The sequence below is a fragment of the Drosophila navojoa genome, chromosome 5 (assembly GCF_054131105.1).
Source record: "Drosophila navojoa isolate 15081-1374.11 chromosome 5, UAZ_NAV_1.0, whole genome shotgun sequence".
NCBI classification, from domain to species: Eukaryota; Metazoa; Arthropoda; class Insecta; order Diptera; family Drosophilidae; genus Drosophila; species Drosophila navojoa.
In genome coordinates, this window is record NC_142893.1 from 8,323,241 (window position 1) to 8,339,807 (window position 16,567).

The 16,567-nt window shown below is 36.3% G+C and overlaps 1 protein-coding gene across 4 annotated transcripts in view; it reads left to right on the top strand.

Moving 5' to 3' along the window:
* The window catches only part of Elk (Eag-like K[+] channel), a 78,781-nt gene extending 62,595 nt beyond the window's left edge, over window positions 1–16,186 (top strand). For all 4 annotated transcript variants that reach the window (XM_089261504.1, XM_089261503.1, XM_089261505.1 and 1 more), the window contains exons 14-17: window positions 5,737–5,832; window positions 8,159–8,312; window positions 8,685–8,809; window positions 12,098–16,186. In XM_089261504.1, the coding sequence (XP_089117630.1) occupies window positions 5,737–5,832; window positions 8,159–8,312; window positions 8,685–8,809; window positions 12,098–14,104 (2,382 nt within the window). In that variant the 3' untranslated portion in view covers window positions 14,105–16,186. The remainder of the gene's footprint in view (window positions 1–5,736; window positions 5,833–8,158; window positions 8,313–8,684; window positions 8,810–12,097) is intronic.
* Window positions 16,187–16,567: the final 381 nt, after the last annotated feature.

The following is a 16,567-nucleotide window of genomic DNA, read 5'->3' on the forward strand; positions in this document are numbered from 1 at the left end:
GTGTGTGTGTGTGTTTTCGTACGTAAATCATTTATGCCCACAGAGAAAAGTTGTCGACGCAACATCTTTTGGCATCGAACAATCGGTGCAGCTTCATTGGCATTTTGATATGTCTGTGTGCCTTTAATTAAGCAAATGCCTGTTGGGCAGATAAATTTATATATATGTACGTCTACATATATATATATACAGGAGCTGTGCTGTAAGTCAGCTATCAGTGATGTCTGTGCCAGTGTGTGTGTGTGTGTTGTCTATGTGACTTATTGATTGGCATTGCCAAGAGACTGAATCCTTTTTGATTGCATGTCGGCCAGCAGGTAACATATATTGATAGCTGCCCTGGGAATTGATACGGAAAAAAACGTATTTCATTTCATTTCATTTTATTGCAGTTTAATTATTATAATCTCATTGAGAGCATTATGTTCTTTAGTATTTAATTTAATTTTATATTTGTATTCAATATTGATTATTATGTATTATTTATAAATATATATATTTTATTATTATTTTTGAGGCATGTTTTATTGAATGGTATTTGTTTAGCATAAAGGAATATTTAAATCATTGATTACAAACCGAATTTTTTTTTATATTAATTTTTGAAGGTTATTTATTTTTTTTTTTACTTTTCAAAATTTTTTATTTTTTATATATATATATTTTTTAAATATTATCCAGATTTTGAATAATAATTTTGCTAACCATATTTAGTTAAATATTATCATAGCTGGCAACAATAATAATTATAATAATTAAATAATTTAATTATAATAATAAAAAAAACAATATTTAAAATTTATTATTAAATATTTTGTTCTAAAAAAATAAAAAAAAATATATAAAAATTCTTTATTTTTATATGTGTTAATACTAATAATTTTTTACATTTTATACATTTTTATTATTATTAAATTCTCATATTTGCCAACATTCAAGCATTATCCTGAAGCAACTCTCGCCGCAACGCAGACGACGTTTGTCTGCCCGTGGCTCGATAAGACATCGCATGCATATTCGAAGGACATAATTGAATTGCATATGCTGGTTTATCGAATCACTCTGTATATGAATATGGGGAGCACACATGCTTATGCTTATGGGGAATAAATTGAGTTTTATTTATAGTTGGGATTTTAATTGAACTGCTGGAAATTTGCATTTGTTTTTGTGCCCTTTCTGCGAAATCAATAATGCACCGCAGCGCAAAGCAATAATAATTCCATTTGTGGCTTCATTAAATCTGACCTAGCATGGGGTAAATCCATTTAAGTTTCAGTTTCCACCTGAAGTTATACGGCAAACTTTTGCCCTTTTACGCACACAGCATGCAAAAATTCTTCGACTGGGGTGACTCTTCCCCCACTGCATCTCTTGCGCTTCATTCAACTTGCGGACGTGGCAAATTGGCACAGTGCGTCCAACTTTGTTGCAGTGCGACGCGTGTATTTTACGTAGGACAAGTACGTGAAGTTGACATTGCCATTCGCTAATTGGCTTTATCATAGCAAGAGTAGAAACAAAAGTTCGCACTGGGGTTTTTGGGCAGCGAGTGTTAACAGTTTGCGCTGCAATTCTATTTGCTATTAGCTGCAAATTAATTAGCGCAGCTCACATCAAATGTTTTGCTTTGATGTTCTGGGCCCGTAATACTGCCCGAAATGCTGACAGTTTCGGCCAGCAGAAGTTTTCAATGTCTGTCAGTCGCACGCTTCGATGGCATGGTCAGGCTTTTAGCGTAACTCTTCACCGAGCTCAGCTAAGGCTTGTCTTGGCACACGCCCTTCCCACAAAAACTTGCCTAATTAATTTCTGGCAGCAGCTTCATCCGGGCCAGACTATTAGGCGCATCAGGTTGAGCTGAGATAGGTGAAGGACGTATTTCATCCGTGTAAAGCTCTTCATCAGCACATACTCAGGCAAGGCACACAACGGCTGATGGCTGTTAAAAATTGTTAAAATTTTTGCTTTTTTTGGAGCTTTGGTTGATCGAAATCCATGCTAATCATGCGTAATAATTCTGCTCTTAAGGGAAAATTTAATAACAGGCAGCTTGATGTGGAGCGCCCGATGGAAGTCTCTGATTTTATGGTAGTTGCAGTTTTGTTTCTAAAAGGTTTTAAATGGTGGAATAAGAGTTAGCAAAAGGCTCAGCTGTAAAAAGTAGTACAACTTTTAGTAACAGAAGTAGTATTAGCAGTCTTAGTTATTATTAGTATTTAGTAGTAGTATGAGTAGAAATGTGTAATAAAAGCAGCAGTATTGGTAGGAAAAAGAGCAGTAGAAATGTGAGCAAGAACAGAAGTAGAGGATATGGACATTAGTAAGGTATATTAATAGCGAAAGAAATCATTTTTATTACTAATAATCCTACTACTAGTAATAAAATAAGCAATTGAAAGATAAGTTGTATTGTTAGTAAAAAGTAGTAGAAAAGGTAGTAGAAATAGTAGCAAAGTATAAATAGGAAAGGTAGTGGGTAGTGGGAAAGTAGTAGTAGTAGTAAAAGTAGTAGTAGTTATAGTAGTAGTAGTAATAGCAGAAGTAGCTGCAAAGTAAAAGTAGTAGTAATAATAGTAGTAAAAGTAGTAGTAATAGTAGAATTAGCTGCAAAGTAAAAGTAGTAGTAATAGTAGTAAAAGTGGAAAAAATAGTAGTAGTAGCATTAAAAGTAGTAGTAGTTACATCTAAAATGTTAAAGAAAGTAGTAATAGTAGTTTTGTAGTAGTAGAAGTGGAGTAGTAGTAGTTATACAAAGAACAGAAAGTTATATCAGTGAAATTCGTAGTAATGTATTATTGCAATAAAAGTAGTGGTTGGAGACAAGAAAGTAATATCGTAGGAATTGGAGTAGTAGTAGACTGTAATTTTTATAGATCTATTAAATTAGTAGTAAGTAGCAGTTACCATGGCAGGCTAAGATTGATTAGTCTATGATTACTTATGGTCAATTAGTTATTAATAAACATCGAGCAACAACTAATTTAATAGAACTGTTTTTCTTGGGTTCGATTAGCTACTATTAAAAATACCTTAAGTCAAATGTCTTTCTTTGATTATTTGATAAATTAATAACAATATGAGTAGATAATGAGAGAGAGAGAGAGAGAGAGAGAGAGAGAGAGAGAGAGAGAGAGAGAGAGAGAGAGAGAGAGAGAGAGAGAGAGGGAGAGAATGTCTAGCTCAAAGCAGCCAGACTTATTTAAATCTGCATTCAAGCTGTTTATTTGTAATAAACACTCACAATATGTTACTGATTTATGTACGCAATGCATGTGATTTGTTTCGAAAACAAATGCGTTTAAATCAAAATTTAATTTAATTACATTTGGGAAACACGAACACACACACACACACACACACATATTGCTCTTGAGCTCCGCTTGGCATGCAAAGTGTTGCGCCAGTTGCCAGGCGGCAGTAAATTAAATTGTTAATTTATTGCTCATGAAAATTAACTGGCAAAATGTCAGAGCTCTACTCTGACACCCCCTTTCCTCAGACTGCCCCCAACTGCTCGCCAATTCGGAGTGTTTCATTGTATCAGAAATTGTGTTGGCGTGTTTGCGCGTAATTTTGAAAGCGAACTCCCCGAACTTGGCCAACAAAATGGTATGGCCTTTGAATTGTGTGGCCGAATGTATTTTTCGGGACTCCAACTTGTTAAGCCTGGATGGTAGGGGTGAAAGGGTATATTAGTTTTACACTTGTCAGAGATAAAAGAATAAGGTTGTTAGGTCCCTAAGGTTTCGAGCAAGGCTCATTGGGAATTTCTGCGAGTAATTGAACGTCAGCTAGAACTGGAACTTTTTAGAAATATATATATATATATAATATAATGATATTTTTGCATGTTTGTGGGCGTACCACAGAAAAAAATACCAACGACGATTTGATAACTATTATATGTAAATTATAATATATGAGCTATTATTGAGATCTGAATCTGAATTTCTGCCTCTATAACCCTTGAATATATCGCATAAGATAATATATTTTCCATCCATTTTTTTTCCAAGGCTGAACGAGTATTTTGTAGTCGATAAAACCCGTTGTGTGTGTGCGTTTTTTTAACCACTGCATGCAATTAGTGTAAAATATTTTACACATCTTTAGATATTGTGGTTGAGTAACACACATAAATAACAATTCCAAAAGTTGCCCCTCGGGGAAATGTTCCATTAAATAAGTAAATACACACACACACACACAGTGTGTAAACTTTTGAAACTTTCTACACATTGGTTAGTTTTTGGTTGGGTGTTTGTATTGGTTCGTGGCTACAAATTTGTTGGCCCCTGTCAATGTAAATAATTGTCAAAAACCTTTCGAGTTATTTGCGCAAAACATTTCGTCTATGCATTTAGGCAGCAAATGAGTTAAATGAGTTAAATGAGTTTCGAATTTCAGCTAAATTAAAACGTAAATATCTCTAAAAGTAAATTTCTGAAATATTCATATATTACATTTGCCATATTCTGCGAACATAGTATATATTAAATGGAATTTGCTGGGGCTTTGAAATAACATAGGAAATAATTGAATTAATGTGCTTTCGCTCAACCGATTTACAGGGAAATTTTGTTGGTTTCGAGCGCAGGGAAATTCAATGGAAAAACTTAATTGAGAAGATATTTAAAATATTTAAATTCATTATATTTAATTTTTTTTTGTTATGATGAATAAGCTATTTAAATTCATTATATATATTTTTTTATAATTTTTTTTTGTTTGTTAATAATACCAATTATTTTATTTTATTAATATTTTTTCATTTTTTTCACTTTTTATGGTTGTTAATTAAATATTTGTTTATTTTTTTATTGTCTTCTTTCTCGCTCTTTCAGTTTATGTTTTACTTGTTTATGTTCTTAACCCTTTTTCTCGGCATTCATAGCTCTGCCTTTATTTATATGGTATAAATTCCCTAATATTCACCGGAAATTTGAAAATTTCATCTACGCTAAATATATGCTATGGCTGTGCATAGAGCCTGAGCTCAACTTGCCCTGGCTAGCCAGGCTAAGCCTTTCTCTTTGTTTGCATGTGAACTCGAGGGCGTGTCCTGCCCTGCGCCGAGGCACAATATTTACTCACGCATTTCGTTGATGGCTTTGTTGTCAAACAAATTACGTCGAAAATTTATGCCGTATAATATTCATTCATAAATTCAACAGATAGTCTGTCGCGCTTAAAATTGTCTGTATGAAAAGCCCCAGAAGAATATGTATGTATATATATGTATATATTTCGGTTGCTGTAGCTACGGCTGTGTAACGAAAGTAACCACCAAAGGAAATGTGTAAACAAACAAAATGCAAAAGCTTTTCAATTTTCCTATTAATCCTCTCAACAATTTCATTCAATACACTGGCCCACACCTTGGGGACTGAAGCACAAAAACAAAAACAAAAAAGAAAGAAAGATGCGCAGGATACAAAGTTATTTATTTTACATATTGCTTATGAAAAGAAAAGAAATAAGACAAGAAAAAAAGTGCATGAGCTAAAATATTGTCAAATGCTGACAATTTCGTTCAATTCAATTTGCAACAGTGTGTGCGAATGTGTGTGTGTGTGTGTGTGTGTGTAGCTTGCTGTGTAAGTTTTTGGGCTCCGTCACTTGACACTCGTGTTTACCAACTCTCACTGTTGCCTCTCCCTCACTCACACAGTCTCACTCCTCACTCACTCTCTCCCTTTCTCTTTCTCTATCTTTTTTTCGATTCTTTCACAGACGCTGCGCGAATTTCCGGAGGAGCTGCGTGGCGATGTCTCCATGCATCTACATCGTGAAATATTACAGCTGCCGATATTTGAGGCTGCCTCACAGGTGAGTGTGTATATGTATATATATATAAGTGTATTTCTGTGTGTGTGTGTGTGTCTGAGTGTGTTTGTTTCCCTTGTGCTTTGCCATATTATTGCTGGGGTCGTCGTCGCTTTAAAAGCCATACAAGTTCTCAAACAAACGGTCTTATGATGCTGATGCTGATGCTGATGGCAATGCCAAAATAATCGACAGCTAACTTGGCCAGGGCAGTCAAAAGTCAACTGCGGGCTTAACTCACACACACACACACACACACGCACAGGTAAAACTTACATTTAATACATTGAATGATATGCGCGTGTGTGCCTTTTGGCCAACAGCTCGACGGAGCATGAAAAAGGTTTTAGGCAAAACTTTTGGTCACATGCAGGCAGCCAGTTAGACAGAGTGCGACAGAAACAGACTGAGAGAGAGAGAGAGAGAGAGAGAGAGAGAGTAGGAGGAAGAGAGCCACCAAAGAAAAAGTGCGACAAGCAGTAAAAGCAAATGCAACGGTGCGAGTTGTGATGTTTATCGTAGACGACAATGTCAATACCCTTGTCATACGGCACACTCAGCTGTGGGACACACTCACACACACACGCGCAGACACACCTTCTTAAACATTTTGGCAAATGGTGCTCAAATGTGAAGCATGCTCCCGTGTATCGCTTGAGTAATTGATTTTCCAATTAAGTTTCACTTGCATTATCGCCAACGGCTCACTCTTTCGTGGCGAATCCACAAAACTTTGCCCTCGATTCTCGAGAAGTTTCTCAAACCAAAAAGAGAATGCGCAGATAAGACAAGTTTACGTTTGCTCCTCTGGGCTAAACTTCGAACCGAACTGAAGCAGCGCAGAACTTTGTTTTCAGCTACTTACCGGATAAAACCTAGTCTTACACGAATTTCGAAACAAAAGTTGTTTCCGAATAGTAAGTAGCTTGTTGAATAATCAGTGCAGCAGCAGCAACTAAAACAAAAGTGAACGAAAAATATGAATTATAAATTTAAATTTTGATTAAAAATAATATGAAAAAAATATGTTTAAACTGCAGTCTAAACTTTAATTTAAAATAAAAATTAAATTAAAATAATAAATAATAAAAATAATAATTATAAATTATTTATTTGTAGTCAAATTCATCTAGCCATCATTCATTTTCATAATGACTTAAGATGAATTTTTCTACAAATAAATAGTAATTAATAATTTATAATTATTATTTTTATTAAATTGAAAAAAATGTGTTCAGCAAACAATTTCTTATTAATTAAATACTCACCAAAAATAAATAAATAAATAAATACATGTGTTTTAATGGTTACAAATTATTAAAAGGAAATTGAGTTTCACTAAATTACAAAATATATGACACACTCAATTAAAAATATTTCTTTTAAACTTATAAGATACTTTAAATTAAAAAAAATATATTTAAAATAATATAAAAATTACAATTTTCTTTCACCAAAAATTATTATACATATTCATAATTTTTTTAAAAAATATTATACTCTTAAATTACAGAATAAAAATAAAAAGTAGCACACCATTTATTTAAATATGAAATTTATAAAGAAATCTATAAATATATTTTCCTTGCCTAGGGTTATTTACTTTCTTGTCTTTAACTGTGTAAATAAATGCAGACTTTTGCCTTTAATCTTTCACCTTTACCTTCAAGTTTGCCGCAAGCTGTACAAAAATTAAAAGAAGCAAAAGAAATGATAAAAATATAATATGCACATATATGGATTAACTTTTAGATTGCAAAGATTTGATCCATAAATACTCTGTAAAAGAAATCCAATCTGCCGAAATTTCTGCAAATACCTAAAATTTCAATTATTCTAAAATTCTAACCGATTGTTGCGCGACCCTATAACTTTTTGATTTTTCCATTGAAGCCTGTTGAATTTAAAGCTTTTGGTCAAAGCGCAAACAGAAAGCAAGCAGCGAATAAAATAGTGAAATAAAACAAGCGACAATACGAAGTGCAAACATTAATAAAGCTTATGCACAGATGGCAAACAGAAACCACTCAACGGCAATAAGCGCGCTTTAAGCCACTTTTCGTTCCAGCAGCAGGAGTGGCAGGAGTGGCAGCAACGCCAAACAGCAACACGACCAATATTGCAACTTGCCGCGTCCTGTTGCTTCTTGACCAGCTCAATGCAAAGAGATAAAAAATAAACAGAAATAAAAAAGAAAATAAAAAGAACGCGAAGCCATTGCCCACGGCACCAAACTCAAACTCAAAACTCGAAACTCCAAACTCAAACTCCAAACTCAAACTGAAAGTGTAAGCAAATGGTATTTACGTGAACCTTTTATTGTTTGCAGGGCTGCTTGAAATTGTTGTCGCTGCACATAAAGACGAACTTTTGCGCACCCGGCGAATACTTGATACACAAAGGCGATGCACTCAACAATATATACTATCTATGCAATGGCTCCATGGAGGTGATCAAGGACGACATGGTTGTTGCCATCTTGGGTGAGGAATTTTTCGTCGATTTCAATATCTTCCATTCGAGCATATTTAAGTTCAAGTCGCGTTCGACTAAATGGCCATGTTTTCATTTGGTTTATCTGCATTTACTCTATCCATTTGGTTGTTGTTCTTTTTTTTTTTTTTCTTTGCTTTCGATGGTTGGCAAAGCGTTTATTGAACCCGCAAGTTCGTTCGCTTCGCAGCTGGCCTTAACGCTGTCAGCTTGGGCTGCTTGTTTAGTCATTCACGATGCTGCCTAGACAAATGCTTGCTATTTTTATGCTTATTGATTCCAACTTAGCAATTGACCTTTTGTTTTAAACACACCTATATACGCACCTATATATATATCTATCTGTGTGTGTATTTGTACAGGCAAGGGCGATCTGGTGGGCTCCGACATTAATGTGCATCTGGTGGCTACCAGCAATGGCCAGATGACGGCTACCACCAACAGTGCCGGCCAGGATGTTGTTGTGCGCAGCAGCAGCGACATAAAGGTAAGCAGAGCCTCAAATTACATTTGCCCTGAGCTGGCTGTTGAATTGTTTGCATGATATTTGTGCCGCAAGCAGTAAGTGGAGTCATAGTAAACAGATTTTATGGACTATTTGTTGGCTTAGCTTAGACAACAGAAGATAGCTGAAATAATTATATAGTTAAATATATATATCATAGAAATTTTTTTGGATAAGCGTAGTGTCATGAAGTTAATAAAACAGCTCAACTAAAGCTTATGGCTTCATGGAACATTTGTTAATTTTAGAGAAGAAAGTTATTTACTTTTATTATTTATAAATATTTTTAACTTTTATTAGCATTTTTTTTTTGTGTTAGTTAGCTTAGTGTTCTGTTCAATTTTTTGTTAATTTTTTTTTTTCTATTTTTTTGATTTGTTTATATATATATATATATTTTTTTTTATGAATAATATAAAGGTAGTTTTTTTTTTTATTATTTTTATTTGTTTCTCTTTTTTTAAATTTTAATATAAACTTTTAAAGTTGTTTATTTTTTTATTATTTTTTTTTTTTTTTACATTTTGATAATATTAATTTTGCAAAATTAATTAAGATTAATTTTCAATATGAATTTATATTATATAAAATATTTATTATATAATATATATAGTAAGAGAAATTTAAGATTGAAAGCGTTGCGTTAATAATTTAAATTTGCCATATAAATGAAATTTTTGGAAAACACATTAAATTAAAAATACTTGAAAGCGCAATGAAGGCGTATGTAAAGTCTTTGAAGTTGTTTTTTCCTTTGTCGTAAACCCTTGGCAAAATGAGCTTTAACGGTAATAATGTTTCTGTGGAAATATATGTAGTGGAAGCAGACAAAGGCACGTGTGTATATATATGGCTCAGGATTTACAGCCAAATCGATCTGAACTGCGTCTGTCGCTAAGCTGATTATATTTGCTTAAAGACTTTCCATCTTTTCTCTTTTTTTTTCGATATTTCCATGCATAAATAATAAATTTGGATGTGCAATTTATTCAAACTATTTGTATTTGTATTTAAGAGCCTTTTGATTACATTGTAGCGACACCTGATGTCATTTGCTTAGTATTCAAATGCTGACTGAACTTTATGTTAATGATCCCTTAAGCATTTTCTTGCCTTCTGTTTGGCCTCGAATGTTTTCTAGTCTGCCTTGCATGGGCATCTAATTAAATAGATTGTTCTCTTGTTTTTTTTTTTTTTTTGTCTCTTTACTTTTTTTATGTTTATACGAATTTTTACCGTGCTGCCTTGGCCTGTGCTTTCTGCTTTGTGCTCTAAATGTGCTTTAATTATATTTTTTATTAAGGTCGGCTCTTCTTCTACTGCTACTTCTTCTTCTTCTTGTTTAAAGCCAGAGGTTAAAGCTCTCTTGATTTGGTACATTTGTTTATTTTCATTATTTTGTCTCTCATGTTTGTTTATTTTTGTTGGCTTGTCGTAAATTTTATCACGTTGCGTGTAGACGATGTATTTAAGCTATAGCCGAAGAGGACTTTCCACTTGACTGCAGCAGAGGAAAATTCAATATTTTCTTTGCGCAAAATTTAAGCCACAGGAGTTATGCGTGTGCGTGTGTGTGTGTGTGTGCTTGTGGCTTACATAACTGTCAGTTAATTAATGCAACAATGCGGCTGGCCACTGGCAAACGCTTAAAATTTAAATTAAGAGATCATCGCTTAATTAGTGGCCAGCGCTGCAATTGCTTTGCTTTGCCTTGTCCATTTTCACAGGCATTCATTCATTTATTTATATTTTGCATGGGCTTCAGTGCCAGCCTTTGTGAGCAGAGTAAAAGAAGAGCGTAAATAAAGCGCAGACATTTGTCAAGGGCTGCACGCGGCGAGCGCTAGTCGCGGCGCCACTTCAGGTACAGCCAGAAGTGGCAGTCAGCGAACAAGAACAACAACGGGGCGTATGAGTGATACTTAAACGTAATGTGTGTGTGTGTGTGTGAGAGGGGCTGCTCTGCTGTAAGTTTGTGTGCTTGTGCGTGTGTGTATGCCAAGATGGTGCACTTGAGCATGTAAAGAAGACGCCCAGGCGTCAACATTAACAAGTGAAGTGAGATGAAGCGTGAGCAAGTCGACTAAGTGTTGCTCTTTCGTTGAAATGAAACAAAAGTATTTGAGGAGAGTGAGAGAGAGAGAGAGAGATGGAATGAGAGAGTGAGATACAGAGAAAGAGAGGGAATGAGAGAGTGAGAGGGAATGAGGAGTGAGATAGAGAGAGAGAGAGGGAATGAGAGCGTGAGAGGGAACTAGAAGTGTGATAGAGAGAGAGAGGGAATGAGAGAGTGAAAGGGAATGAGCGAGTGAGTGGGAATGAGAGAGTGAGGAAGAGCGCGCATGAAATATTATATAATATTAAATTCATCACTCGCGTTTGAACTGCCAATTAAATATTTAATTTTAATTATCTACTGCGTGTTTTAGAATGTATTATTAAACAAAAAATTAATATTTTATATTATTTTATAATGTATTAATTTATACAATTATGTTGCTTCACCTTATTTATTATTGATTAATTGTGCAAGTTAATTGAATTAAACGAATTATGAAATTATAATGGAAGTCTCAAATTACAATTAATTTTTTAAAACTAAAAAACAATAAAAATAAATATAAAAAAAACTGCAATTAATTTTAAAAATATTTTAAACCGAAAAAGAAATATTTTGAGCAGCAAGCAAACAATTTTTTATTTGTTTTACAATTGATTTAAATAATTATTTGAGACAAAAAATATATTTTTTAGTAGAAAAAAATGAAGTTATATTTAATTTGCATATTATTTTGAACAGCAAACAAACGACATTTTATAAATAATATTATGTGGTGCGCGAACTAGTAAGAGAACTGGTGTTGGGGCTATGTTAATAACAAAATGCTGTTAATAGCATAGCATGTTATGGTGTGGGAGGAGTAATTCTTGTTAAAGGGGATCTGGCATTAATATACATAAATGTTGTACAGAAAACAAATAGTAAAACAATAAAAAAAAAAAATAACAATAAATAAATTGAATAATATGTTGAGCAGCAGTCAAAGTGAATGCATATTTCAATGGACTCTAGGCAGGCTTGCATAGTAAATAAGGTCGCCTGCTGTTGGGAACTCATTGAGAGGCTCCGGCAAACAGCTTGGCAGGCAGTCAGTCAGGCAGCCAACAACAACAACAACAACAACAACAACAACAACGACAACAACAACATACTTGAGAGTAGTGCATAATCATTTAACATAAAACGTTTTCGTGCTTTCATTTCTGCAGGCGCTCACCTACTGCGATCTGAAGTGCATACACATGGGCGGTCTGGTGGAGGTGCTGCGTCTGTATCCGGAATACCAGCAGCAGTTCGCGAATGACATACAGCACGATCTGACATTCAATTTGCGCGAAGGCTACGAGAATCAAGAATCGGATATTGGGCCCTCATTTCCACTGCCCAGCATCAGTGAGGATGACGAGAATCGGGAGGAGGGCGAGTGCGGCGACGAGCAGGATAAGGAGGGCGGTGGCGCTGGCGGTGCGGGCGCTGGGGCTGGTCCCCTGTCGTCGACATCGTCGCCACATCACAGCATCACGCGCTCACCGCTGCTGGGCATGAATAGTCCGCGTCATCAGCGCTTGCATCAGCGTGGCCGCTCCCTGATAACGCTGCGGGAGACAAACAAACGCCAGCGTCCCCTCAACATGGCCAGCAGCTTGGATCGCAATTCGTTCGAGGAGCTGGAGCCGCCCATTGAGGAGGAGTCGGCGGGCACGAAACGCCCCTCGCTGGAGCGCCTTGACTCGCAGGTTTCGACCCTGCATCAGGATGTCGCCCAGCTGAGTGTTGAGGTGCGCAATGCAATTAGCGCACTGCAGGAAATGGCGTATTCATCCGCTGCCATCGGCTCGCACGGCGGCTCGCTCAAGTTTCCGCCGGCACGCTCCATACCCAACATCAGTGGCGTCGCAGCTGCACGCGGCCTGGGCTTGGGCCTGGGCCTGGGCCTGGGCGCTGGCGATGCCCAGCTGATGGACGGGCCGCTGGCCTTGGGCCTGAGCGAGGCAGCGGCCATGCAGCGCTGTTCGTCGCATCCGCCGGAGGTCTGGGGCCGCGAAATGCAGCTGCCGGCCATGGCAACGGCGCCCAGCTCAAAGGCCGGCTCGCCGGCCAGCGTGGAGGCCGTGCAGAAGACGAGCCGCAGCTGCCAAACCGACTTCTATCGCATCGACTTTCCCACCTTTGAGCGCTTTGTGCTCGCCAATCCGCGGCTGGTCCTCGGTCTGCTGGGCATTGAGCCGGTCATTAAGAGCGAAATCGAAATGCTGCAGCAGAAGCAAACGTTGCAAATCTCGCCATTGAACACCATTGATGAGTGCGTCTCGCCGCTGGCCACAGAGCCGGGCTTAGGTGGTTCCAAGGAACGCCTATTGGGCAGCCAGGCGCCGCTGGCAGCGCCTGGAGCTGGCGGACGCGTTTATCCGCCGCTGGACGATGAGAATTCCAATGATTTTCGCTGGACCATGAAGCATTCAGCGAGCCATCAGAGCTGTTGCAAGAGCACCGATGCGCTGCTAACGCCAGAGGAGCAATTAGCTGGACAGGAGCAGGATCACCAGCAGCAGCTACAGCAGCAGCAACAGCAGCAGGTGCAACAGCAGCAGCAGGTGCAGCAACATCAGCAGCGCTGTAAGCGCAGCATGCGTCGCAGCGGCAGCGGCGGCAGCAACTCCAGCCTCTCGAGCAGCAGCTCCAGCTCCAATTGCCTGGTCTCGCAGAGCACCGGCAATCTGACCACCACCAATGCATCGGTGCACTGCAGCACCAGCACTCACAGTGTGGCAAACACGCGACGCGCCTCCTGGAAGCTGCAGCACTCGCGCAGCGGCGAATACCGACGGCTGTCGGAGGCGAATGCCGAGTACTCGCCGCCAGCCAAAGTGCCAGTGCCGGTGGCCAATGTGGCGATGGGCGTGCCAACGGCCAGCGTCACCGGCTACGGCCTCGACGAGGAGGAGAGCGTGGAGCTGCTAGGTCCTAGACGCGGCTCACGCAGCATCATGGTCGATGTGGCCAGCGGCGTCAATGAGGCAGCCAATGGAATGGTTGGCGGCAAACAACGGAATCGTTTCCTGTTGGGCGTCAATCAAAGCCAGGGGCAAGGCCAGGGCCAGAGCCAGGGGCATGCAATGAATTTCCGCTTTTCTGCCGGCGATGCCGACAAATTGGAGAAGGGCCTACGCGGTTTGCCATCCACACGTTCGCTGCGCGATCCCAGCGCCAAGTAAACTCTAAAACTGGCAAACTGAGCTCTGTGTTTTGCCAGCTGCTGGAAATGGGGGGGTCGGGTTGCGTATGGAATAGGTAGCAGGAGCAGGAGGAGCAGGATTTTTGTGGTAGCCTCAAGGTTGCCAAACGTAGGCAGACGTGTGTGGATTCGTTTACATGCATGCCGACGTGCGTGATTTATTTCCTAATTAATACTGAAATACGAAGACGCTTGTACTTTTAATATCTATAAGATATCAACAGTAACACACACACACACATACACACACATGCAGAGACACACACATTGATTATTAATTTATTATACTGAAATTTTCGCTTAATTGGGTTAATTTGTGCATAGAGCGTGCTATCGAATATCAATGATATAGACTTTTGGTAGAACGAAAAGAAAGAAGTTTCCAATTTGTAAATATATGTATATTAGAAATGTTTTCTTAAAGCTTTCACATAATTTTCTACAAAGCTTTGACTAGAAGCATATGTATTTTTAAGTACATGAAACGGCTATGGGCTTTAATGTACTTGATTTTAGTTTCAATGCAGACAGGCTCACAAAGTTGAGCTTGAAAAGTTCATTAAAGCTCAAGTACACACCTATGTATATGTAAATACTCATAGGTATTCGATCAATTTCGTTTGTAATCGGAAAGTGCATTTCATGGCATTATTTTAAAATATTTCCAGATTTCTATAAGCTTTTAAAGCACATTATTGTTATGAGTAAGCTATTCGTATGGATGCTAAAAGCTTAAGGAATATAAAATTTAAATAGCTGTAAAAAAATAATAATAATGAAGCATTCAGTATATTTAAAAATAGATCCACAAGTATAACTGAAATGAATAAGCTTTCTCTTTTTGCTCTTCAACAATATTAATCCAGTGTTTAAGTAGCATTTCAGTTAGGGGTTAGTCTTTTTTATTTCCAGTATTTTTTTTTTAATTAAAAAATTAAACAAAGCATATTTATTCGTAGCATATCAGATTTCATGATTTATGAGAATAACATATTTTTATTTGAGTTTTAAGCTTAACAATTAACACTTATCAAGTGAATGCGAGGCTGTCAATAGGAAGTGCAAAAATGAAAAGTTGAAGAATTGTTGATGATGTGTATTCTACTAAAACTACAATATATATGTATACATAAATATATTTTACTAAGATGGCAGACAATGCATTTGAAAGCGAACAGACATACCATAAATATATAAATATTTACATAAGAAGAAACCATATATTCAAACAGCAAAATATTGTATATCTGAATGTTGAACGTCACATATATTCTGTGTGTATTAAATTAATTATTTTGATGTACAGAAATAAATAAAATTTGTCAGGTTACCAATTGTGAGGTCGGCTAGTACAAAATATCAAAAACACAGATATCAGAGAATGTGGAAGGATGGGATTAAAGAGCCTATGAAAATACTTGAGTCGTTGATCAATTGTGAAATGTTTAATGCTCAATAAAACTTTTACGAAAATAATTAATTATTATTTAAAATATACAAAAAAAAAAAAAAATTTACAGCAAACGGAAGAGAGTATGAGATAGTTAGGCAACATGTAAGAGACAAATTTTTAGGATGTGAGAAAATAAAACATATAAAATACAAAAAATAAATATTAAAAAAATAAAATAAGAAATATTTAAAAAAACTATATAGATATATTTAAAAATAAATCTACAAATATTTACTAAAAAGAAACTGTTTTTAAATATTCAAATTAAATTTAAATATTTGACAATCGTTTGCGCTAAAAAGAAAATAGAAAAAAAAATAAATAAAATAATAAGAGAAATTTAAGAAATTTTACTTCTAAAGTAAAAGAGTGTTTAGAATTTGTGATTTCATGTAGTTGGTTCTATCCAGAAAAAAAGAAGATAAATATCAATAAAGAACCGTAAAAGGATCCACCTAAGCGAAAGAAAGTGAATTACTAAGATCTAGCAGGTAGATAACTGTAAGCTTAAATGTATTAGAACTTCAGCAAGGTATAATTACCAAAAAAAAAAAAAGAAAAACTGTACATTTCGAGCTATCTAGTAAATGCTAAAAAAAGAAAGAAACAGAAACACTAGTGTATATATGTATCTATATGTAAATGTTCCCAACAACTATAAAGACTTGTGCTTCATTCTATTCTCGATGTAAGCATTCTACAATAAAACTTAACTGTGTAAGTTTGTGCATATGACTTTTATATGTATATGATGATGATATATAGTATGTATGTATATGTATAATAAATTATATATGGAGTATGGTATTCGTATATTTTAATCCGAACAGAATTCATGTGTGTTTTATATAATATCTAAGCAGAATTTATTGTATTGTATGTATTATAGAGTTAATTATATTATATATGTATATATACATACATGTATATTTATTATATATTTATGACACTGAAATATGTTTGGTCACTAAGTTCAGCGAAATTCTCTGC